General features: G+C 38.9%; 3 protein-coding genes across 4 annotated transcripts; 2 read left to right on the plus strand and 1 right to left on the minus strand.

Annotated features, from left to right (window-relative positions):
* The first annotated feature begins 107 nt into the window (after positions 1–107).
* ttc5 (tetratricopeptide repeat domain 5) lies at positions 108–9,036 on the plus strand. Its single transcript, XM_079585369.1, has 10 exons — positions 108–281; positions 1,065–1,197; positions 1,983–2,194; positions 4,022–4,175; positions 4,922–5,013; positions 5,111–5,167; positions 5,409–5,555; positions 6,241–6,455; positions 7,321–7,465; positions 8,898–9,036. The coding sequence occupies exons 1-10, from the start codon at positions 210–212 to the stop codon at positions 9,015–9,017; spliced, it is 1,347 nt and encodes a 448-aa protein (XP_079441495.1). The 5' UTR covers positions 108–209; the 3' UTR covers positions 9,018–9,036.
* Positions 9,037–9,556: 520 nt separating this feature from the next.
* On the minus strand, positions 9,557–16,642 carry ccnb1ip1 (cyclin B1 interacting protein 1; the record flags this gene model as incomplete). 2 transcript variants are annotated; one of them, XM_079585385.1, is made up of 8 exons in its annotated part: positions 16,576–16,642; positions 16,451–16,488; positions 13,841–13,862; positions 11,931–12,060; positions 11,302–11,605; positions 11,075–11,221; positions 9,890–10,046; positions 9,557–9,708 (listed from the first exon to the last, which is right to left on the minus strand). In XM_079585385.1, exons 4-8 carry the CDS (start codon positions 11,954–11,956, stop codon positions 9,557–9,559), a joined length of 786 nt encoding a protein of 261 aa, XP_079441511.1. In that variant the 5' UTR covers positions 11,957–12,060; positions 13,841–13,862; positions 16,451–16,488; positions 16,576–16,642. The 2 variants fall into 2 exon arrangements, with proteins under 2 accessions (XP_079441511.1, XP_079441512.1); XM_079585386.1 differs by lacking the exons at positions 11,931–12,060; positions 13,841–13,862 and having other exon boundaries at positions 16,451–16,578.
* LOC306984210 (uncharacterized protein) lies at positions 16,276–22,715 on the plus strand. The gene is made up of 3 exons (XM_079585354.1): positions 16,276–16,667; positions 18,317–21,483; positions 21,592–22,715. The coding sequence occupies exons 1-3, from the start codon at positions 16,592–16,594 to the stop codon at positions 21,814–21,816; spliced, it is 3,468 nt and encodes a 1,155-aa protein (XP_079441480.1). The 5' UTR covers positions 16,276–16,591; the 3' UTR covers positions 21,817–22,715.
* Positions 22,716–25,550: the final 2,835 nt, after the last annotated feature.

A 25,550-nucleotide genomic window follows, 5' to 3' on the forward strand; every position in this document is an offset into this window, starting at 1 on the left:
TATTAATTTTACTATTTATAAAGTATTTTATACAAAACCCGAAATACTTTAGTGAACGAATAACGCTACAACATTGATTAAAATATTTGTAACTATCAATTGTACTTGTGGTCAAGCTCTGAATAAACTGCAGTCTCCTGGCCACTAGGAGGCGCTCACATACGCTCGTCTGTGTTTATCGTCACACTGTTGCTCGGGTCCTGCTTTGTATGATAAAGATGGCCGATGTTGACAATGATGGGGAGAAAACAACAGACAAAGATGATTTGCAAGTGTTAAAGGTTTGAACTTACCGTTTCATTTCCTTCTCTCTTTTAATGAGCTCAAATAAATAGGCATTCAGACGATGATGTCGGTGATGTATAATGTACACATGGCTGCTGCTGCACCGCCTGTCACTATAACAACTGACACACTGCATTGCAACAACAGAGAACGAGCAGGTTACACATCAAGCAGCATCTGCATCTTTTTGATTAAACTCCGTGTAGTGTATAGGCGGTCGTGTTATATCCATCATGTCGTGTAATGCTTGTTTTACCCATTATTCACCTCTCTCTGCAAGAAAACACATGGTTGTAAAAACCATAATAAACTTATTTAGCTAATTTTAATCAATGTGAGAATGTTTTTGTCATTTTAGTTATTACATATCTCTTTTATTATGATCACCTTTTTTTACGACAAATGCTATTATGCCAAAGTTCTGCAGTTAATATATATATATATATATATATATATATATATATATTTGATAGAAGCTGTAGTAATGTTTTAACAGAAAGCAGCAATTAAGTATAATCTCTTTAACATTATTTTTTCTGTGAATGCAAAAGGAGATTTTCTGACAAACTCACTCTCAAATTGCTTTAATTTCATTGAAAAGGGACTGAGGCTGTTATTCTGTCAAATATCTGCTTTTGTCTTTCACGGGGAGACTAGGCTAAATGATGACAGGGTTTATTTTTGGCTGAACTGTTCCTTTAATGCGTGAAATGTCTTTGAGTTCTCGAGGAATTTCAAATGTGCAGTTGTTTAATAATAGCACTTTCTCTGTCTCACAGGAGCTGGTGGATGATCTGTACTCCTTCAGGGACCGTTACTTTGAGACACACAGTGTTGAAGATGCTGGTAGGAAACAGAATGATGTTGCTCAAGAGATGGCAAAGACACTTGAGAGGCTGGAGGAAAAGGAAGGTGGGCATTGCTTCTTTGTTTTCTACATTTTGTCTTGTAAAGAAGTCTTGATGTTTATTAAAATATGTTCTGACAGTTCACTCAAAAATGAAAATTCTGTCATTAATTATTCACCTTCATGTCATTCCAAACCTGTAAGACTTTTGTTCATCTTCAGAACACAAATGAAGATCATTTTGATGAAATCTGAGAGATTTCTGTCCCTCTATTGACAGCACAACTACCACTTTGACGCTAAAGATATCGTAAAACTAATCCATGTGAATTGAGTGGTTTAGTTTCTTTCTGACTCGATCGCTTTATATGAACATATTCAATTTAGGCTTTTATCCGCATATAAACTTTCATCCACTCACACATCAGTTGTGGTAAACTGAAGCTCAAACATGTTTGCTCGACATGCGAGAGCCAATGAGGTTAATTCTCAAACTTCTGTTTATCTTCTAGTTTTACGATCTCTTTATGAACTTTTTGTAGCGTCTAAGTGGTAGTTGCGTAGCTGTCGATGTCAAATGTCTCTCAGATTTCATGAAAAAGATCTTCATTTGTGTTCCGAAGATGAATGAAAGTCTTACAGGTTTGTAACAACATGAGGGTGAATAATTAATGACAGAATTTTCATTTTTGGGTGAAGTATCCCTTTAATATAAAAAGAAAATGCTACAAAAATATAGTAAAATCCCTTATTATTGACTTTCTATTGTCACTTGGGTAAGTATAATGTATTATAATATTTGTATTATTAGTATGTATTTATTAATATGCCCTGCCCTCTCTTTAAACAGATTTGTACAAACACAGCGCCCAGTTCCTGCTGCTACGGGGTCGGTGTCTGAATGTCGGCCCGGGATTCAGTCAGTCTGCAGAGGAGTGTCTGTCCCGGGCTGTTAAACTGGAGCCGGGTTTGGTTGAGGGCTGGAACACACTGGGAGAGCAGTACTGGAAAAAAGGAGACCTGACGGCGGCCAAGACCTGCTTCACAGGTGCACTACAGCAGGTGAGTCTTATTATAGCAAAAAAACAATGGGTCTCTTTCATATGAGCCCTATTCGGAAGGGATTCGTTTCCCTGGAGGACGTTAGAGAAATTTGTTTTTCGCAGGCGTACTTTGTACTTTTAATCCTGTCCGAATCTGCCAAGTCTGTGTTTTTCAGTAAAAAACGGTCCTCTGAGAAATCTTATCCCGTCCAAATGTGAATGTCTGTGATTACTCATGTCGTATTACACCAACGCTCCTCCTCATGTGTTTTTTGACCTACCGTATGCTTTCATCTAATTTCAAAATGGATGGTATCCAGCGAAAAAATTATAAAAAAATGAATACATGTGAAACTCGAAAAATTTGAATATCGTGCAAAAGTTAATTTATTTCAGTAATTCAACTTAAAAGGTGAAACTAATATATTATATAGACTCATTACATGCAAAGTGAGAAAGTGAGCCTTTATTTGTGATCATTTTGATGATTATGGCTTACAACTTATGAAAACCCCACATTCAAAATTAGAATATTGTGAAAAGGTTTTCATAAGCTGTAAGCCATAATCATCAAAATAATAACAAATAAAGGCTTGAAACATCTCACTTTGCATGTAATGAGTCTATATAATATATTCGTTTCACCTGTTAAGTTGAATTACTGAAATAAATTAACTTTTGCACAATATTAAAATTTTTCGAGTATCACCTGTAAATAGAGCCAAATTGTGGAAATTGCTAAGATTGCCTATTTTAATATCTGTGTCAGTATGAATAAGATACTTGACTAGATTTTTCTGCTCACTTATACAAGTTTATTATAAACAGCCACTTCTATAAACTCATGTGAATTTTACTTAAATATGGGTTTTATAATAAATTTGAATTATACAATTAATAGACATTTAATTAATTATTTAATGTGAATGAATGTTTTCGCCAACAAATCATGATTCACTAAAAACGTTTATACTAAATGTATTCTAAATATGTAGGAACAACTGAAACCACATGTATGCATAAATCACATACTCTGGATGGCCTTATAAATGTGTTTAGATGAAATATTTCTTCTTAAATATACCAAATATTATATATACAGTGAAAGAGGAAGAATAGCTCATTTATAGCTTGAGCTGCCGCCATTTGTACTTCTAGCTATTTACCTAAAACGGCTAATGAATCATAACTCTTGCACATTCACATAAAATAGCTTACTTTTGCGTTGCGAAATAAAGTGTATATAACAGCGTGGATTTTGCATACAGCTGGCTAATGAAAGTACAACAGATGTTTATTGTGTTTAAATGGTTTTGAGGATGGCACGCTTGGGCTTGCTCTCAGAGGATGTATTTGTTTTGTTTGCCGAGAGTGATGAAAGGGTGTAATATGGAGATGGTTTAGTCGTATTTTATGCAAATGACTAACCTCAGGTATGAGGTTGCTCATTTAGACAGAGTACTCCAATTCATTATTATTATTTTCAAATTTATGTGCCCTCGTAATCTTTCATCAAAATAACTTCCCCTCCATCTTGCATCTCTGAAGACGTTTACTACCCGAGTGCACTCAAATGACTCGCATGAGATCGACCAATAGCAAACCACAACCATTCAATCAATTCCCTATTGACAAAATCAAGTCGCTTCCTAAATTATCAGTTTTATCAGACATATCTTAAAATATGTCAAGTCTCAAAATGCACACCAGTAATGTGTTTTTTTAGGCATGTTTATAAAAGCTACTTAAATGTCCTAATCGAACTACTGTCTGTGAAACCAGGCCGATGTCTTTTGATAGGTACTGTCGTGAAGCGCACAGATTAACGCTAGCTTTCTTCATTCAGAGTAAAAACAAAGTGTCCCTGAGAAGCTTGTCTATGGTCCTGCGACAGCTGCCACCGGAAGCCGCCGCACAGGAGCAGAGCAAGCGCATTGTGGAGAGTGTGGAGCTGGCCAGGCAGGCTGTGCAACTCGACGTCACCGATGGGACTTCGTGGTGTGAGTGAATTACTCTGATCATGTAGAAAAAGACACATTTCCTTTCGGCCGTAAATGCCATGCGCGGCAGACTCCACATAAATGTATTCTAATTTATACATGTGAAACTCGAAAAATTAGAATATCGTGCAAAAGTTCATTTATTTCAGTAATTCAACTTAAAAGGTGAAACTAATATATAATATAGACTCATTACATGCAAAGTGAGATATTTCAAGCCTTTATTTGTTATAATTTTGATGATTATGGCTTACAGCTTATGAAAACCCCAAATTGAAAATTAGAATATTGTTGTAAGCCATAATCATCAAAATTATAAAAAAAAGGCTTGAAATATCTCACTTTGCATGTAATGAGTCTATATAATATATTAGTTTCACCTTTTAAGTTGAATTACTGAAATAAATGAACTTTTGCTCGATATTCTACTTTTTCGAGTTTCCCCTGTATATACATGCATATTACACGAACATATGGTGATTTATATTACCGGTATATCAATTTATAAAAGTATAATCCTTTAATATGCACAACTCAAGTGTCGTCCATGTTGAATAAACGTATTTTATCAAGTGAAATGAAGTAGGGAGTAGTGAATACTGCATACTGGGACCCACTTGATCAGAACGCAGCGATTTTTTCCTAACAGCGTTTCTTCTGAATACAAACCCATTATAATGTTGGTGTAATGAGAAAAAATAATAATAAATGATTCTTATATTGTTTTGCTTTGCTTTGTCTAACAGATATTTTAGGGAATGCGTATATCTCCATGTTTTTCACCAGCGGACAGAAGCCACAGCTCTCTCAACAGGCCCTCAGTGCCTATGCACAGGCAGTGAGTATCTCTCTCATGGATCATCTAAATCATTAAACTGGTTGACTGACATCTCATCATCATCTTACCTTTTGATTTTATCTGTCCATATTTACAGGAGAAAATCGACAAATCATCCTCAATGAATCCTGACCTCCACTTCAACAGAGCTACGGTAACCATTCTTTCAGTTGCTTTCACACACGCTTTCTCAAACACAGGTGAGCACCAGCAAATGTGTCGCAGTGAGATTATTCAATAAACCCTGTTCATTTTTATTATCCTTACTTCATCTCTGGCTCTCATTCAACCTCTTAGCTGATGGAAGCCTGTTAATACAGTTTGGTTACCAGACAAAACACTGATTTTGGGTACCAGTCAAGCCAAAGAAACCAACGTGTCCTTTCTGTCACCAGTTGTTCCAGTATGAGGAGATGTTCAGTTCAGCTCTGGATGGATACAGTCGTGCTGCGGCCCTGGACCCTGGCTGGGAAGACGCCCAGGAGAGGGAAAAACAGCTGCTGAAATACCTAGACCAGATTACAATGTTATTAGAGAACAAGGTGAGAGAAATTGGCGGCGACATTGTAACATTTATGGTGCGTTTACACGGACGCAGATTCATCCCTTATGGGAGCTGAGCTATTGTGGGATTGACGCCGGATAAGAGAAAGTGTTGAGAAGTCCAAGTACTTTGAAAAGTTCAGGAAGGCTAAACTTTATGCAAACGTCAAGTGAAAAATGGCAGGTGGCCGCCAATAGCTGTCAGGTACAGGTAGTGACGTCTGTCATGAGCGTTTCAAAATCTGTGTATTGTACTAGAGTTTCTGTTGAATTTAGTGTGTAAACCCTATTACTTGCATTGCAGTTATATGTTAACTATTGCAGTTTGGATGCTTTGTGAATTAAATCGCTAGGTTTGCAAAAGTTCATTAAATTGACACTCTATCTTTACTTTGAGCATATGATTATTAAATTGACCTTGTACTTAAAACAAAAACAAACATTGATTAAACACACTCGCTACAGAAACACCCCAAAGCCGTTGTAGTGTTTTGAGTGGCACTGAGCTGAGTTTTGCCATGCAATATACACACAAACACACACCCTTATGTATAATCTTTATTTAGTTTCATCAAAAAGGTTGTTGTTTTGGGTTGTTTCCATCAGATGGCAGTGGAGTACAGTTAAATAATATTCCAGATGTCCACAAGTAATCACCAGAACCACACTCTCTCTGTGTTTCAGGGAAAAGTAAAGGCGCGGCGTCTCCGTAACATGCTCTCGTCCCTCAGCACCTCCGCCCTGGGCCCGTGCTCTTCCCCTCAGTTCCGGTCTCCCTCAGGCCGCGTGGGAAGCCTTGAACCCCGCCTCTTATCCGCCCTCACTCACGGCCACAACGGTGGGGTGGCAGCACTTGGAAAAGTTGTCTTCAGCCTGATGTCGGAGGGCCGTATGGCTTTGTGAGTTTAAATGCCTCGGTTGAATATTTAATCAACTTTTCTCAATATGTATGCTAACATCTATATTAGCAGTGAGTCAGACACTGGATATAGCCTAGTTAAAGGTGCAGTGAGTGATTTCTGAGAAACACTGTTGATAATAGAAATCAACCTATACAAACACATCCCTCCCTTCATTGCTCCGACCACAAAATGCACAAGAGTGGATGTCTCTTTATCATGCCTGAAGCGAAGCAAAATAATGCTTTGTGAAAAGTAACGCAAAGATGACGAATGAATATCAAGAAAGAATAAACAATGAACATACAGTACACAAGAGTAAATACAAGCAAGAGTTGGTTATTAGTCACCAGCTGCAGATCCAGACAAACAATGACACTCAAAACTGTCCTGTTACTAGAGCTCACATTACAACAGCATATCTTGATTCTGTGAAATAGACCAAAGCCAATATTACTCACGTTTTAAGCAGGAACAACGAAACCTCTGCGTCTGTTTTCAGGCCTTCCCGCTCAAGTCTCTCCAGCGCTGGAAATATTAAATTCTAATATTAACGCGGGTCCTAAAGCTCTTGCCTGATCATAACCCTTCTTTTCCCAGTGATATTCCTCTTTTGCAATGTCTCTCAGCCATCTCTCTTTCTACAGTCTTTCTTTAAATCTCCCTCTAGCTCTCTCTCCTCCCCCATCATGAGTGGACACGCCCCCTACTTCTGATTGGCTCTCTCTCCTCCCCATCATGAGTGGACACGCCCCCTAATACTGATTGGCTCACTCTCTCTCAGAAATCACTTACTGCACCTTTAAATGTTTGCTTTTAGCGTTGTGTTTTACTTTTTAAATGGTTACCTGTTGTTGTCTTGCAGCACATTTGGCATGGTGGACAGTGATGAGACCTGTTGCCTAGTCATGGTGTACAATACAGCAGACAGCTGGGGTGTGTTAATAGGAGATACTGTAGTCATTCCAGAACCACAGGTCAAGCGGCACAGCGTAACACATAAAGATAAGGTTTGTGTACCAAACTTTAAAGTTTTTATATCTTTACTTACACTACCGATCAAAGTTTGGGGTCTGTAAAATCTCTTATGCTCGCCATGACTGCATTTATACAATCAAATATACATTAAAATTATTACAATTTTACATTTAATTTGAATATTTTCAGCATCATTACTCCAGTCTTCACCGTCACATGGTCTTTCAGAAATCATCCTATAGGCCTGTTCAGACCAAGGATGATGACTATAATGACATAGTCCTAAAAATAATATCAGAGTTCACACCACAACTATCCAACAATATCATTTCTCTGTTCCCTTTTGTTAATCACTTTCAGAACGATTTTTTGATTGTTAAAAACTTTGACAGCCAATCAGAATCCATTCTGCTTTAAAAAGATTGAGCATTTAAAGTGACAGACGACAAGCGCACACTTGGAATAAACAACGATATCGTGCGTTGGTGTGAACGCTAATATAGTTATCTTTATACTAGGGCTGTCAAAAGATTAATCATGATTAATCACATCCAAAATAAAAGTCTGTTTGCATAATATATGTGTGTGTACTGTGTATATACACACACATTCATGTATACATTTAAGAAATATTTACATTTATATACTGTATATACATTTATATAATTTATATTATATATAAATATAACCAATTTTTCTTAAATATATACATGATTGTGTGTTTTTATATATATAAATAATTATACACAATACACACACATATATTATGTAAACACAGACTTTTATTTTGGATGTGATTAATCATGATTAATCTTTTGACAGCCCTACTTTATACTTATTGCTCTTATGTTAATTTGGTGTTTAAGAAATATTTCTTATTTTTATCAATGTTGAAAGTCGTTGTGGTGCTTATAGTTTTGTGGAAACAGTTGTAAAAAATTTAGTATTCTTTATGAATAGAAAGTAAGTACAGCAGCATTTTTTTTTTTTTAATAGAAATCTTTTGTAACATAAATGTCTTTAATGTCACTTTTGATCAATTTAACGTGTACTTGCTAAATAAAAACATTAATTTCCTCTTCAAAAAAAAAAAAATTTCTACTAACTCCACACTTTTGAACGGTAGTGTATAGATTTACAAAATGAATCTAATTTAACCCTCTGGTTCTGCTCACGTGGCTGTTTATTTCAATGAAAATAATGTGCTATATTCTAGTTTGAGGTTTATTTTTTCATATTTAGGGTATTTTATGGTACTAAATGATATTTATGCCGTGTTCACATCAGAAAAAAATGCGAAAATACCAGAATGTACATTTTTTTAACCAAAGAGCACCAGAGGGTTAAACAAGTTTGCAGCTATAAGTGTGATAACTGCAAAGTGCTTAGTTTTTGCACTATTATAGGTGTAATAACTACTGATGTCTTTGTAATATGTTTCTTGTTTGCTTTCTCCCTATACAGTCATATGACTTCCGAAGTATACGTGTGGATTCTCCCTTGCTCCTCATAGTCAATGGGAAAAAACAGGTGATGAAAAGCCAGAGTGCAGCCTTTGTTACTTACAAACCACAGAGTGAATGAACACCCAGAGAAAGGACATACAGAGAGAACATTGAGAGCAATGAGAGTAGTGTTTTTTCCATGTGTATATATTGTGTTCTGTTCCTGTTTGTGAGGACAGGAAAACTCATTGTACATATTTTTTTCAAATCATTCCCCTTTTTAATTTTCCTCTTGTCCATTGATGGGCATCATTGTTTAGATTGTGTCTGTTTCATATTTGGGTTGTGAAAATAACAATAAAATAAACCCAGTAGTGCTCTTAAGTCTTGCTCTCATCAGTTTGGCAGTGCTTGCGGATAATAAACCTAATTTACATAGGGGTTTTCACATGTATTTTAATTGAGTTATTTTCGACACTGAAGTCATTTACATTAGTGGAAACATGTTGGGAGTATTTACGACCATCTCCAAACTCTGAGCAACAGCTTTATCAATAAATAACACGTTTGAAAAAAACATGAAAAACTAAACAGAAGCAACCATACTTTGGCCGTCAGAACTGGAATCAGAATTCATAAATGGAAGAAAAAAAAGATGGTTAATGCTTCCTGGTGAACTCAGTTTTTCTTCATGAAAGAGTGGGTTCTGTCACGGGTGGGTGTGTTGAATTGGAAGAAACTTTGAGAATTGTCTGGTCCCAATGAGAAAAACCTGTCGCCTTCTGGTCTCAGGAATGAAGGACTATGGGGAGAGTGTTGTTTGACCAACCCTGATGACAATAATTGCAAAGACATTTTGTATGCTATGCTTTAAAAAGTCGATCACATTTGAACAATTAAACTCTACAGTGGTATAAAGAACGCTTTACCTGATTTGAATGCAATAGAAATATACTCATACAGTGTCATTGCTATTATACTTGTTTCTACCTGTTGCTTTTTCCCTCTAACCTGTAGTGAAAGTGTGGGGTGTGGGATCTTTCTCTCCTATTCCCAGAGTGTGCATACGAAGCGAGTCGAGAAGTCCCTGCAGCTTCTGATATTGCCTGTTCCGTTCATTCAGTCGCTCCAAAACCTCATTGTACTTCTGCTTGTATTCCTCCAGCCCCTGGAGAATGTAAAAGTTGGAAATTAACATTCATGGCTGTTAAGTATGGAAGCTTGTTTCCGCCACAGAATAAAACATTTTAAGAGATAATTGTGAGTTTACATCTTGTTTACATTTATATCTCGCAATTCTGACATCTTTTCTCAGAATTGTGAGATAGAGTCGCAATTGCAAGCTATAAAATCCAATTCTAAGGAAAAAAATACCATTCTTCAGAATAGCAAGACTTTATAACACGCAATTGCGACTTTATATCATGCAATTCTGAGTTTATATCTCCCAATTTCATGTTATAAAGTCTGAATTGCGAGATATAAACATGCAATTCTGAGAAAATAAAAAGTTGCAATTGTTTATTTATTCTGTGGTGGAAACAAGCTTCAATAGTTAAGAGATGTTTGAATGAATTACAAAAAAAAGCATCCCTCTCATGCTTTTACATACACTGAGACAAAACATTATGACATTCACGGGTGAAGCGAATATCGTGTTTCTGCATTAGGTTGCGTTGTGAGCATTTGCAGCACGTGATATTGTAAAATGCTATTAAAATATTTTAATGTAATTTAAAATGTAATTTATCTGTGTCATGGTAAAGCTGAATTCTCCAGTCTTCAGTGTCACATGATCCTTTAGAGGTCATTTTAATATGATGATATGGTGCTTAAGAAACAATAATTATTATCAACGATGAAAATAGTTGTGCAGCTTAATATTTTTGAGGAATTTTATACTTTTCAGGATTTCTTTCATGAATAGAAAGGTCAAAGAACAGCATTTATTTGAAATAGAGTTTTTTTATTAAAACAATGTATACTTTTGGTCAATTTAATGCATTAATTTAATGAAATAAGTTGCACTTTTTTTGAAAAACGAGAAATATGGTTAACATGGTTTGGTCTTCTCATAGTTTTGATAACATTTTCTATTAATAGGAATTGTGGAAACCTGTTATTTTTTTACTGGTACTGTGTATATATATAAAGCGAGTATCCGCATTGGTTTGATGGCATGATCATGTGTGAGACCTTTTTCAGTGATGCGATCTCCGCTCTTAATGCATTTAACTCGAGCTCTCGGCTCTGGTTCTGCTGGATCATAAACTTCTCCATCTGAAGCACTTGTCCTCCAGCCCTGGACAAATTGTACTCCATCAGCAACCTCTCCTGGTTTACCTGAAAATGACCACAAACAATAGTGAAAAAGCATCTTCTCTGTGTCTGTATGTGGGATTGCAACCATGCAGACATCAAACCTGGTAGGTCCAAAAGACTAGTGCGTTATGACTGATCTCCAAAACAGTTTCAGGCTGGAGTCCGATCAAAACCATAGCCTTGTATTGCTCTGATGGTGCCAGCTCTGTTCTCAGCACGTCCAGTTTTCCTGAAAGCATGTTGGAGCAAGCGGGACAGACTGAAGGTGTGCGACTGAACGTTTCCGACCCGTGTTGATCACAGAATACATGCGAGCAGGCCGTGACCCACGCGAACCCACTCAGCTTCACCCGGCACTGATGCGCATTACACTGCAAGGTGTATTTAGATGCAGACATGGCGGCTCTTGTGGAAGAAAACAGACAAAAGCGGTTAAAAGTAGCATAATAGTTGTATATGTACGAGGTTTTTATAATTAAGCTGTTAAATGTAGCCTAATGGCTGTATATGTAGCCTAATGGCTGTATATGTATGAGGGGTTTTTTTATGAGTAAGCAAACGAACAACGATTATGTGTGCGCTTTACATATCAGATAACAGCAAAGAGCGGGAAAAGTATGTCCCTCTCACATATCAATGTTCGGATACTAAAACGCTCAATCAAACTAATGTGTTATAAATATATATCGCTCTTCACAAATAAGTAGCTTTATAAGCTCATGATAGTTACCGAGAATTTGCAACTGTGTTGTTCATTGTTTACTACAGTCAGTTACACAGCCAGGTAGATCGCCGCGCGAGCGCAATTAGCCTCATCTGATTGGTTGCTGCTGACTGAGCAAACGCGTCATTTCATCCTCCTGAGACCCAGCGGGGGGAGTTTTTTGGGGGCGGGATATTTTTTTGAAAAAAAAGAATATATATTTTATTAATGTGTTACGCCATGTCCACTGTAGTGGACACCAAAAATAAAATAAAAAGACATGTAGGTTATATAGGCAAAAAGTTTTTATTCACCAATCAATTTTTAGGTTTCAGTATTTTTTAACCAAACTTTGTATAACGATGATTCTCAGCTATGTTATGAAATATATAACAGAATCAATTAATGTGTTCTTTGAGCAAAATGTAATGAAAACAGAAGGGTAATAATGGGCAACATTTTCATATCAATATTGCTATGAAATATTAGATATTATTATTTAATTTCTTTCCTTGTTGTGTCTTCCAAAATGCCTGATAAACATGATGTAAGTCCTGGTGTCTCTACGGTGTATGAAACTAATGCCATGTTTTGTAACAGAGTCATATTTTAGGGAAACTCCATAATTAATGAGATGTCGATTTAACAATTTGAAAATTAGTCCGTTTTAAATAAAAATAAAAATGATCATATTTCCATCAGATTGCTAAATTTGATCACTAAATTAATGTCCATCTTTTTTAAAGACCAAGGAGAAGTTGTTGTCAAGGTGAAACCTCCAAACATTTGATATGTCTGAAAAGCCCTGAATATGCTCTTTACAGGACATCCAGACTATTAATTATCGTATAAATTGTAAAATATTGCTGATTACTATACAAAGCACTAAATGGTTTAGCTCCGCAGTACTTGAGCGAGCTCTTAACGCATTGTAGTCCTCCACGTCTATTGCGATCTCAAAACTCTGGCCAGTTGATAATAAGAATATCAAAATCGACTGCTGGCGGTAGATCCTTTTCCTATTTAGCACCAAAACTTTGGAAAAATCTTCCTAACATTGTCCGGGAAGCAGACACACTCTGTCAGTTCAAATCTAGACTAAAAACACATCTCTTTGGCCATACACATAACACATCAGATATATATAACTCAATGTTGAATAGTTTAGATCAGCCGAAACCGGAAAAACTTCCCATAAATCCTGATGTACTCGAAGGATGGCGTCTACGCTAATATTAGTCTCTCTGTTTATCCCAAGGTTTACCGCAGTCCGCCGGATCTGATGAAGGACCTGCGCCTGGACACGGCGACAACGGACACAGCGACAACGCAGAGCTGAAGTGTCAGCTAGTCTCTCTCCTATGAAGGCCTCCCTCCCTTCCCTTTACCTCTGTACAGATAAAACGTCGTCGGGATAATTCCGGTTCACGTGGATGCGGAAGCGATAAAAAATGATGTATTATAAATTTTTCAAGGCTTGTACCTTGGAACTTATTTTTTATGGTTTGCGTTCTCGAGACCCCAGGCACTGTTTTGTACAAATGAGCGGCCGGATCGCATTAGGGGTTTTCTGTTAGAACGGTGTCATGTTAGCGGCCCCTAAATGAATAACTAATGACCGTTGCGACGGAAGTGAATCAATCAAAACTAACTTTAGCTGGACAATAACTTTATTCTAGAGCTGCTGTAAAGACAAAACAAACGCTGTTACTTTAATTCCCTATTATCACTGTAAAGCTGCTTTGAAACAATATCTGTATTGTTAAAAGCGCTATATAAGTGAGAATCAGAGAAATTAATTTAAATCTTCCTGGGTCCCAGTGTGATATGCACTTTTTTCCCCCTCAGGAGGACAAACAGATGCTCTAAAACGGTCATAAATAATGTTTACGTTATCAGAAGAATTGACGTTCATTGGTCAAGTATGTTGCACTTACCAAAATAAATGGGTGGTTTGCTCTAAAAGAAACAGGAAACAAGTTTCATGATAAGGGACTTATCATACTTTACATACAATATGTGATGTAGGCTACATACAGAATGAACAAAATATAATACTAAGTGAGATTAGTTTAGAGGAAGAATAGGGGAAACTAACTCTAGTATGTGATTTAAAAGATTTGTTGATCTCTTGCTCACCAAGGCAAGAGAACAGTTGCCTACAACCATTTAGTCTTATTGGTTATCAACGTTGAAAACAGTTGTGCTGCTTAATATTTCTGACAGATACAGTATTTCTCCATGCTGTTAAGGGCATCAGCTGAGCATGAGAAAGGTATAGCCTATAGGGTAGAGTGGGGGAAATGCACCCTGACAAAGCAATTTGCTTATGCTATTTACACCAAAATCAGAGTAAAAGCAGTTTTAGCTTCAAATTAAAAAGACAAGCTAAAAAAAAAAAAAAAAAAAAAAAACAGTATACATATGAATATGTATTAATGAACCATTCAGAAAATTGTTAGCTAATGCTAACTGGTTAGCTAACTATAGATAGCTGGTGCTAACTTGTTCATAAAAAAAAAAAAAAACTTCAACCACCTAGTTAAATTATGTAATTCTGAAAATATAATTATATTTTCCCTAAATAACATGTTCTCCCTAACTACAGGCCTTAGCACTATTCTCATATAACTGTGATGTTCTGCAAAACAATACACTTTCAAAAAGCCTACCTTTTTTCTTACTGTTAGAAATTAAATCACAACGTGATTTTTTAGATAGAGGTATGACCTATATGAGCAAACACATTTTATTTGACATTTGAAAAATGTGTTGGTTTGTGTGTGGCAACTTTGTACCTCCTCTGAACATGATTGAATAAATGTTTGTAAATTTTGGCTGATTTTAATAACCTAAATGATTAAATGAGGAGCTACATTTTCTCTTTTTATTTTTTCCCTTTTTTTATTTGTTTGAACAACAATCAACAACAAACATATTCACACATCAACACAACAGCATACATGCAGACATTGTGCTTTTACATTGTGTGTGTACAGAGAAAAAGAGAAAGAATAACATCTGTAAATCATAAGCAAAACCTGACACCAGCATCAGTTCGTCCACTTACAGTTACAATTGGTTTAGAAGATAATTTATGAAAGGACGCCACACAACAGTGAACATAGACCTGGAGTAAGGAGATTTTCTTAATTTTTGTTGCACAGTTAAGCAAATCGTTAAAAAAGAAGCCCAGATTGTTCCAAATCAGCCTAATTTTTTGTCCATCCAACCAAGAACATTTTCTCTACACAATTCAGCCAAATTTACAGTATAGGCGATTCATTGAAATCTACAGTAGGCCTATAATAAGATTGTGATTAAAAAAAGGTTAATTTTATGCCAACTGTCCTCACATATAAGACAACCTGCTTTATATGGTTAGTGGACATCTTGGCCTTATGTGAGATACGGTGCAGGTCGGGTGCTTGTTTTTGATACATCTAATTAAAAATGGCTTTTCACTTCATCCCTCCTCCACGTGGTGTATGGGAACAGAGGCGGGGGTGAAAGGGGGGCATTGTGCGGAGCGGCAATGGATCCTGGGGGTGAGGAGAGAGAAAGAGATGCCCACTCAACTGTGTCCAGGTCGCCATTGTTGGAAATTCCCTTCCCATTCAATGCATTTTAAATAGAGCTCCGAATATTCGGACGCACCGACAAAGTGAGCGAGCCGCAGGGGGTCTTTACTGCAGTAGCGCGTGCAGTTATAGTCTATAAGCCGCTTGACGTATGCTGCCTCATCCCATCACCTTCCTCATCATCTCCCTCAAGTCATTATTATTCATTATTATTATTATTATTTAACATAACTTTCTCATCTGGCATTTTTCCCCCATTAACCTACAGTAGCATAATATTCCTGCTACTTTCTAATTAAGCTATTTTATATTTTCTTTCTAGGTAACCTGATTAGACCTATACAGTTTTTTTTTTTTTTTTAAATGTACCTTCGTGTAAATCTGAAAATTTGCAAATGTCGCCTAGTTAAATTTCTCATAAATCTCAGACAAAATGTGTCTCATTCATTCTAGCGCTAAATGAAGTGCAGTCATTAAGTTGTTTTAAAACAGACAGATGATGTCAGAATCTTGAAGGGTATGAACTTTTTTTTTTTTTTTTTTGCATAAATTAGGCTACAACTACAAGTGTATATATAGGCTAGTCGATTTAAAACGTCAGGAAATTTCATCTTGACGCATATTGATAAAACTCGGTTGTCTAAATTAATAGAGAGCTGCTGCTTTTAACATTAAGAGAAACGCAAAAGAGGGAGAAAGAAAGAAAAAGAGACGGTGTTCCGCACCATTGAAATGCAAATGTCAGAACAAGGGGAGATTGTATTTTTGTGTGAGTGTGTGTGTGTGTCTTTAGAGAGGAGAGGAGAGGAGGGGAGGGGGGTCCGCAGAGTGGACAAGTTTGAGAAAGAGGGGACTTGTTGAGGAAAAACAGCCACACACGCACTCGCCAGTTCACACAGCAACGGCGTCACGGTCCGCTTCAGCAGTCCACGCGAATTTTAAGGTTTTTTTCTTCTTTTTACTTACTTTTTAACAGATGTCGGTGCTGTCTTAACGCGTCCTGCCTGTTGGATTATTGGCGAACAAGGGGGTTCGTAATTTATTTATTCACAACATAACTTGCATAGTTGTTTGATGCCCGTAACTCTCACCGTCTGCTCGTGAATCATGTCACGCCGGAAACAGAAACGGCCCCAACAGCTTGTTAACTCAGACCCCGGGGGCACGCGCTTGATACTGCAAGGTGAGGAAATCATTCATTTGTTAATTATTTGTTACCCTAGACTAATTAATAGTTATGCTTTAACGTTTAAAAACGATAGTTTAATAAAAAGGGTTTTGTAGTTTACATAGAGCACCTGTTACCCAAATCATAGTTTATATCTAATTTTTTCTTTATTGATTAAATTGGGCACTTTTATCACCTGAAGTGTTACGATACAGGTTAAAATGCACTAGAGCGTTTGGTCCTCTACTCAGAGAGCCATTGTTTGAGAGCTGCAACACATTGCTCACATTTCTACCATGACTGAACTTTTCAAAAAATAAGTAGCCTAGTTTACTGACATTTCCCGCTGAAAATGTCTGCCAAATGTGTTGTATTGAAAGAAGGCTCTTATAGACATAGCCAGAGGGTTGGTCTAAAGGTGTTCAGCCGTATGGCCGGTCATTATGTTGACATGAATCACTCAGGGGCCATAACTGCGTTAGCTTTTCAGTTATGTCAATCCACCAAGAGACTTGCAGCATAGTCAGTTTGATTGCTGGGGGTCTTTTATGCATTTAGAGGAGTCTCCTATTCAGTGTGAATAAGGTGCAGGCAAGGGGGAGGGGACAAAGGGGGTGTTTGGGTAAAGATTAATCTCTTCTCACTCTATTCTGTCCTCTTCTCCCTTATTCTCTCTCTCATGTTTCCATGTGCTCCTCTTTTCTGCTTCCACTGTGTTCCCCCCCTTCCCACTCCCTTGCCTCTATTCACTTTGTACCTCTGCTCAGTTGGGGGTTCCACTGTTAGAATACAGAGAGGAGAAAGAATGCACTGTTGCATGCATGCGTGGAAGGAAAAAAGTTAGCTCAGGAATCTTAAAGATACAGCACTTTTGTGAATTTGATTTCTATAGCTTTTGGCAAGAACAGGTAGTAGGCTATATTGTGAGGGAATTTCTCAGGGTTTTAACATTTTTTGGGGCATTTCAGTAGATCTGATTCCACAGGTCTATGTACAGTCATTTAGTATATCCGTGTGCCACAGAGAGTGAAAATAGTTTGTCTGTCAGTCAACCCACTATTTTCCCAACCCCCTCCTTCTAGTTCTTTTTCTCCGCTCAAGATTCTAAAAGAATTTGACCTTAGAGCTCATGAGGTTAGGTCATCCAGCCAATCAGAGCACATGGACAGTGCCCAAAACCCTTTCTATGCCCTAACCTCTGACCCTGTGTAGGGTCAGGGGGGAAGGGTGAATAGAGAGATGAAAGATGTAGTTGATGGACAGAGGGTTGGGTTAAGAGGGGTTGTGGGTTGTTGTGGTGATATCTATTGTCCTTTAAAAAAGCGTTGCAATAGCTGCAAGGTGGCTAGTGAGTTGTGGCAATAGTGAGGACAGAAGATGTGAGTGTGGTATATGAAGGTTGTGATTTAAGGGTGAAAGATCATTAAGAATGCGGAATGACGAGTGGAGTGGTATTCAGCGTTTTGTGAAAGAAAACTGTTGACAAAGGAGTTTGCCTATATTATGAAGGCTTTCTCATAACTTATGTTATAGAACTCAATTGTAATTATTATAAAAGCTAAATTATAAAATAAAGCAACAATGCTATAGCAATATTATGTTTTTAAATAATTGTAATTGTCTGAGGATGTATAAACTTATTCCCTATTTTCTCTATTTTCCAGATGACCAGCTTCCAGTGAAATCTCCATCCACCTCTCTTGCCTCTGAAGCTACCTCATCATCTTCCTCTTCCTCGCCTACATCCCTTCAGGACTGTCAGCCTCCTTTGGCCCCAAGACCGTCTCCTGGTGGCATTCATGCTCCCTCGCTCCCCAACGAGAGCTCATCTCCTCCCCACTGGCCAAATCACATTGCCTCATATTCCACATCACTGCCTAATGCACACTCATCTCTGTCTCCGGATTTCCCACACCCTTCTCTGTCCTCCCAGACCCACTCTCCTCCTCCTGGCCAGCAGAAATCCATTCATATTTCGTCTCATCAGCCACTGTCCACTGTGACGTCACCACCAATGGGTATTTCTGCAACCACCACTACCTCCTCTTCCTCCTCTTTATCCTCTTCATCATCGCTGGGTGCCCCACCACATCAAGGAAGCCCTAGTCCCATCCACCAAACTCCTTCGTCGCCTTCAGACCAACTCCAGGTGCCTCCGACCCTCGCTGTACTATTGGAGGAGCTTAGGGTCCTGCAGCAAAGACAGATTCACCAAATGCAGATTACAGAAGAGATCTGCAGACAGGTGCTGCGTCTAGGTGGTATGGTCAGTGCCCAAGATGCACCTCAGGGATCTGTAGAGAATCAACAGAGGGATGCAGGCTCTAGCTCCCCACCTAATACTGTCTCTAGTGCCTCATTAATACCCCAAGCTCCTACATCCAAGCCCAACCTATCTCACACTAATGGAACCAGAGCTCCTTATTCCACAACTTCATCTTCAACATCTTCCTCATCCTTATTCACCTCTTCAGCCTCTATGCACCCACTCTCTCTAACGCTTGGACTTCCACATCGTTACCTCAATGAAAAGTCTCCCAACACCTCAATCAGTCATGGAAATGGTGTGAATTTCCCAACTCCACCCTTGCCCACGGTCAGCCTCTCCCAGGACCACCTATCTCTCAGCTCCACTGTTAGTACGTCAAATGGATCTTCAAGCTCCTCTTCAAGCCGCCAACAGCACGTCTGCCGTTTCTGTGGGAAGGTTCTGAGCAGTGACTCTTCCCTACAGATCCATCTGAGATCCCACACCGGCGAGCGCCCGTACCAGTGTCCAGTCTGCCTCAGTCGCTTCACTACCCGCGGCAACCTCAAAGCCCACTTCCTTCGTCACCGTGAACAAAATCCTGAGCTGTCACTTTCGCTCTTGCCACCTGCTCTGTCCGAGCAAAGCCAATCAGGATCTAGCTCAGGGACATCACAGAGGCGCAGAAAACGTCGAGCTGAGGATGAGGAGCCTTTTGGAGTTAAGGGTAGTATAGGTGTGCCAGACAGTTTAGCCTTGGGTTTCCTTTCTGGGTCATCTCATCCATCTCCCTCCTCCCTACCATTGCCACCCAGTGTTGATCTGGCCCTGCTTTCCACCGCCCACTCTTTGCTACAGCTAAACCGTGCCTCGGCTGCAGCCGCAGCCTCCGTTTCCACTAGTGTGCAGTCGTCATCTTCATCCATCACCTCCTCTGCCATGAACAGTCAATTCAAAGGTGCGAAGCAGCAGAGGTTTGATGAGAATACACCACCACACTCCACCTTACATCCTGGTTCTCCATATTCCCAGCTGGCACATCTTCCGAAGATACTCTTCCCATCAGGTCCATCTGCCCACCATCCTAGCCTTGCCCTCCTTCGCCCTCCTCACCTTTCCTCCCCTCACCTCCCACTTACCTTCCCTTTCTCCTCTTACCCCAAACCTCAAAACTCCTCTTCTCCATCCTCCTCTCCATCATCATCCTCTGTCACCTCGGACACCTCCAAGCTGCAGAGATTGGCGCAGAAATTAGAGAAGCAGCCTCTCCCAAAAAGCACCAATGATGGCCAGGTGAACTGCAATACTCAGGCTAATGACATATCCACAACTAATGCTATCTCAGCTTACAGGAGGGAGATGATGGCTGCCTTAGGGCTGAACCCCAGCAGTGAGCCGACTGGCCAAGAGCTACAGGGAGCAAATGCCTCCTCTTTGGTCCCTAATCAGTGTGGGGTGTGCCTCCGTGTCCTCAGCTGCCCAAGGGCGTTACGTCTCCACCAGGCTACTCACTTGGGCGAACGACCATTCCCCTGTAAACTCTGTGGCCGCTCCTTCTCCACAAAGGGAAGTCTAAGGGCTCATCTAGCCACTCACAGAGCACGTCCGGCCAATGCACGTGGCCAGAACTCTTGTCCACTCTGTCAGCGCAAGTTTACCAATGCCGTGGTACTGCAGCATCACATCCGCATGCATCTGGGAGGCCAATTACCTCCAGAAGGTAACGGGGACCTGCAGTCAGAGGAAGATTCTGGTCAAATGGTTTCCTTACCCACAACCCTTCAGTCTCTTCCACTCAATATGAGCATGTCTTCCTCTGCCAGCTTACTGGAGTCTAGTGCCAGCCTAAGAGATGCTACATCAGGTGATGCTGACCAGATCATGGAGTCAGATCCAGATCCCTTTGACAACACACCTGAGACTAGTCCAACCCTCACCCTGGAGAAGCAGGACCCCTCCAGAGAAAACAGCCCACCTGACAACTCCATTCCCTCAGATGAGAAACATTATGGCACAGTACATCACAGCAAGTCTCAAGTTGTCAATGGCTCTGCAGAAGAGGATGAAGACACACCTTTATCCCTCTGTACCAGGACCAACTCCCAAGACACCTTGTTTGATAAAAAAAGGCACAATGGGGCTTCACTTCACATGGTGATCGCTGGACCAAAACCTAGTTTAAGCTCTGAAGCTCTCGATCTGTCACCTACCCTAACTCCACCCTCGAGCCCAGGGTTGTCCACCGAGTTAAAATCAGACCAAAGCAGCGAGCAGACAACACTTCATGTGAATGGAATAGACCCTGTTCTTGAGCCCAATGATGGTGACTCTCAGCCAGCCGCAGAAAATGCTTCTTTGCACTCTAAAATGCCTGACAAAGCCGTGGAGCAGAAGCTGAAAGCCGAGGATGCACAAGAATCCAAAATGGACGAATCTGCAGAAGAGGATAAAAGGAAAGATAGAGAAAAGACTGAAATTACATCACCAGAGACTCCTGTGGCCCATCCACTACCGCAGCGTTCAGAGAAACCTTACAGCTGCGCAGAGTGTGGAAAAGAGTATGCTAGCCGCAGTGGATTGAAGGTACAGTAATACAGTAAACAATTAATGTGTACAGTATTTTTTTTGATGACATTTTATCCATTTAAATATGTGTGAGAAACAAGACTTCTAATTATTGTGTTTCAACAGGGGCATATGAAAATCCACAGCGGGAGTCTGAATCAGTTGGCCAGTACTGCGTCCTCACAGTCCTCTGAGGGAAAAGTTGTGGAGCGTACAGAGGAGTCGACCCATCGAAAACTGCGAGGAGAGGATGCTAAAAACTTGTCAGAGGAGAGTGCTGATAAACTGTCCTTGCCTGAGCATCCGATGTCTACTACTGACAGAGACGGCAGAACTGAAGACACTGCTTGAAAGAATGTGATTAGTTAGGTTTTAGCACTATTCTTGTTTACTGATTTCTATGACAACTTTTTTTTTTTTTTCGTGGTTAGGGGTAGTTCTTAATTGTTTGGTATTGTAGAATGGTAGTGAATCAGTCCATATGTAATAGTAGTGCCTTTTCATGAAGACAATTAAATCATATTGATAAAGACTTTCGACTTCAAATATCAGGATGCACTGAAATTGGATCTTGAAAACAGTATTTGTGTGTAACAAATGACAAGCAAACTAATTATGTGTCTAAGTGCAATTTCAGAAATCAATTTGGAATTCCAGGATATACATAAAAAAAAAAAACACAAATAAAAAAAAACTTAAGGAAAAAAGGGACGTGAGATGTGTGACATGAGATGAGAGAGGATGTGGGATCTTACCAAAACTGATCATCTGATGTGCAGCTGAATGTAAATATCCTTTTTGTTTTATGTACCCTGTTTGTATTTTCTTTCATGCTGCTGTACTTTGTAGGTGTTTCTCTAAATAGCTGCACTATATCTGTGACTGCTGAAACTCTTCTTGACAAGGGAGGTTTATAATAACAATGATGGAATGGAAATGCTGAGAGTGTCAGATTTACTTTCTGCCCAATCAATGCCTGTTCTTCATCCTTCTTTATTTAGTGTTTTTTTTTATTTTTTATGAAAAACAGCTAATCAGATCAGTTTTCACAATGCTGTAGATGAGCAAAAGCGGCTCAAAATTGCTAAAGAATAATGCATTCTTTTCTGTTATCTTGAATGTTGAAACTTTGTTGGCCCTGTTGAACACTATCCAGCTTTGTTTTGTAAATTTCTTGGATGTAATGTGGTCCTAACTTGTCAAAGAGAGAAATAAAGTCAGAATGAATGTTTCACGATTTGTTTTTACTTAAAAAAAAAAAAAAGAGTGTGTTATTTTAATTGCATTCAACACAAATCGATCACTCGTAAAGTTATTCACAGCATCCTATGAGGCATCTTTTTGTTTTTGTGCCATACGGTTAAATGTTCCTGAGCAATTGTCTTCATTGTCTCTCCCCCCCCCCACCTTAAAAAAAAGTCTGCTTCCTTTAATATGTTTAGTTCCCCAGTTCGGTGGTGTGCATGTTGATGGCTGTGTGTGTGTGTTTGTTCACACACACGTATACTTGTGTAATGTGATTGAGTGTGCAGCTGTACAGACTTCACTCCCTCCCCTCAAACACCCTCTCGCTCTCTGTGTCATGCTCTCTTTCATATGCTCGCTCTTTCATTTTCTCTTTCATTCTTTGCCTCTTTCACTCTCTTTCTATCCCCCCCCCCCCCTCCCTGTGTAATGCGGCTGACACACAGGAAGCTCTAATCCTCGCACAATGTCCCCCCTCATCCCCCCTGAGCGTCTCTGCGCGGGATGAAGGGGAGGTGGAGCCCGACCCGGCCAGCTGTCCCTAAAATGGCTCCTAATCCTGCCTCTGCCAGGCCCTCGAAACCATGACAACCTGTAACCAAGGAGAGAAATTTTGAGGTTGAGAGGGAGACGAACAATGAGCCAGAAACAAGGCATGTGGTAGAAGTTTGTCCACATGCATTCAGGAAGGGATAAAGACATGTCTCAATCAAAAATAAGGAAATCTTCCAGAGAAAATGCCAAATGTGCAATAATGTAGTGCCTTGAGAGGCAAAAAAGCATCAGAAGTGATGAATAGTTCTTCAATGAGCTGTCATAAATAAAGATATTTAAAAGATAGCTAATTTATTATGGATTAAAAGTAAATCTTTTTATTTAGACTCAACAGTGCAGGTGGTTCATAAGTTATCCCCACAATATTTCACAATATATAAAATGATTGTACAGCTAAATTCTGTATATTTACAGTATACTGTATATATACAGTATACAGTGTATATCTATATATGGGTCAATGACATAACGTGCACATTTTTGTGCCCAAGTGCATAATTTTCTTTTAAAATAAATTGATAAATTCATGATATACGTAAATCACTTGAATCTATTAAACCTATTTAGTGTGAATTCCTTTTTAGTACATTTAAATATTACATATTATTTTATTTTTTGTTATCTTAAACCCCCCAAATGTCAGGTGGTGCAACTGTCCGAACAAATGAACAGACTAAGAAACGATTTAAAATGGCGTCTTAATAGTGAAAAATGAAAAACGAAATACTATGGCATCATTTTAGGTTTGAAACATTTCATATAAACATATTTTATAAATAAAGTCGTTGAGATAATTGAAAAACGTTTGTCCAACAATTTGTATGTCAGGGTGTCACAACTGCAAACATGGCTCTTTTATTATGAAATGACGAGGCAATTACAGTAAACATGATAATCAGTTTTTATGGGTTTTCAAATTAGTCAGTACCAAAGGCAAAATGGGAACTATTTTAACAAAATAATGTAAGATCATGGTGAAAAAATGAGTACACCCCAATTAATGTGTTATGAGAAATCAATCAATCAATCAATCAATCAATCAATCAATCAATCATACAGATGATTGACAATTAAGTGTTATTCAAGAGAGAAAATCCACTCCCATAATGCTGACAAAATGGCACAACATGGAAAAGAAATGTCACAAGATATGAGATAGAAGATCATTTATTTGCACTAAAAAAAAAAGATCAAGGTTACAAGAAAATTTGTAAAGCATTCCCAGACAGCAACATAGTGTCGGCCCAGATCCGGCCCACATCTGGTACGCGTTGAATGAATCCACATGTTCCAGATGTGGCCCGGATCTGGGCCAACGCTATGTTCCTGGGTTGCTAATACGTTTGAATACTGTTGCAAAAGTATCCAAAAACTCAAAAAGGATGGACTTGTGGAAAGCTCGCTGAGATGTCCAGAACTTGTCAAGAGCGTTTTGTGATGACAGAAGTTGAAGAAAATCTCCATGCAAGTTCAGCACAGTTGGCTAAATCATTAGAAAGTCAAACTGGGGTGAGTGTTTCCAGTGACACCATGTGATGTACACTGTGGAGGAGTGCCATGCATGGCTGTCGTCCACCAAGGAAGCCACTGCTGAAGCATGCACAAAGAACGCATCTAGAATTTGCCAGGGTTCGTGTTGACGAAGGCGAAGACTATTGGGACTCTATACTTGTTTAGAGGGATGAGACAAAGAGTAATCTGATGGTACCAACAGTAAAGCATGGTGGTGGTAGTTTTATTGTGGGAAGATGAGAAGATGCTACTGGTCCCTCTTTCAACATGATAATGACCCAAAAATGACATCTAAGATCACTGGTTCATTTCTGAGGAAGAACAGGGTTAAAGTGATTCAGTGGCCAAGCATGTCACCAGACCTCAACCCAGAACAATAGAGCTCTGAAAAGACAAGTTGAACTTCTTTCTCCATCCAGCATCCAGCCATACAAATGATTAGATTTAGTTTAATTTGTTGCAGGGTGTAATCATTTTTGCAACACCTCATTTGAATTAAATGTATTATTTTTCTTATCCTAAAGATGCTAGGTGACCACACTCTTATGTTAATAAAAAATAAACGTTTAATAAAACTTTTGTTTTCATTCATTTTCAAATGGGTTTACTCATTTATAATATGTAAAATTAATATAAATTAATATATAGAACACACACACACACACACACACACACACACACACACACACACACACACACACACACACACACACACACACACACACACACACACACACACACACACACACACAATATATATATATATGTGTGTG

Source organism: Phoxinus phoxinus, assembly GCF_949152265.1.
Source record: "Phoxinus phoxinus genome assembly, chromosome: 2".
Taxonomy (NCBI): domain Eukaryota; kingdom Metazoa; phylum Chordata; class Actinopteri; order Cypriniformes; family Leuciscidae; genus Phoxinus; species Phoxinus phoxinus.

Bases quoted from the DNA above. Each gene is read 5' to 3' on its own strand.
- ttc5 (XM_079585369.1), top strand. From the start codon at position 210: ATGATAAAGATGGCCGATGTTGACAATGATGGGGAGAAAACAACAGAC. The intron at 2,195-4,021 runs GTGAGTCTTATT...TTCTTCATTCAG, and splicing joins TCACAGGTGCACTACAGCAG to AGTAAAAACAAAGTGTCCCT. The intron at 6,456-7,320 runs GTGAGTTTAAAT...GTTGTCTTGCAG, and splicing joins TCGGAGGGCCGTATGGCTTT to CACATTTGGCATGGTGGACA.
- LOC306984210 (XM_079585354.1), top strand. From the start codon at position 16,592: ATGTCACGCCGGAAACAGAAACGGCCCCAACAGCTTGTTAACTCAGAC. The intron at 16,668-18,316 runs GTGAGGAAATCA...TCTATTTTCCAG, and splicing joins CACGCGCTTGATACTGCAAG to ATGACCAGCTTCCAGTGAAA. The intron at 21,484-21,591 runs GTACAGTAATAC...GTGTTTCAACAG, and splicing joins CTAGCCGCAGTGGATTGAAG to GGGCATATGAAAATCCACAG.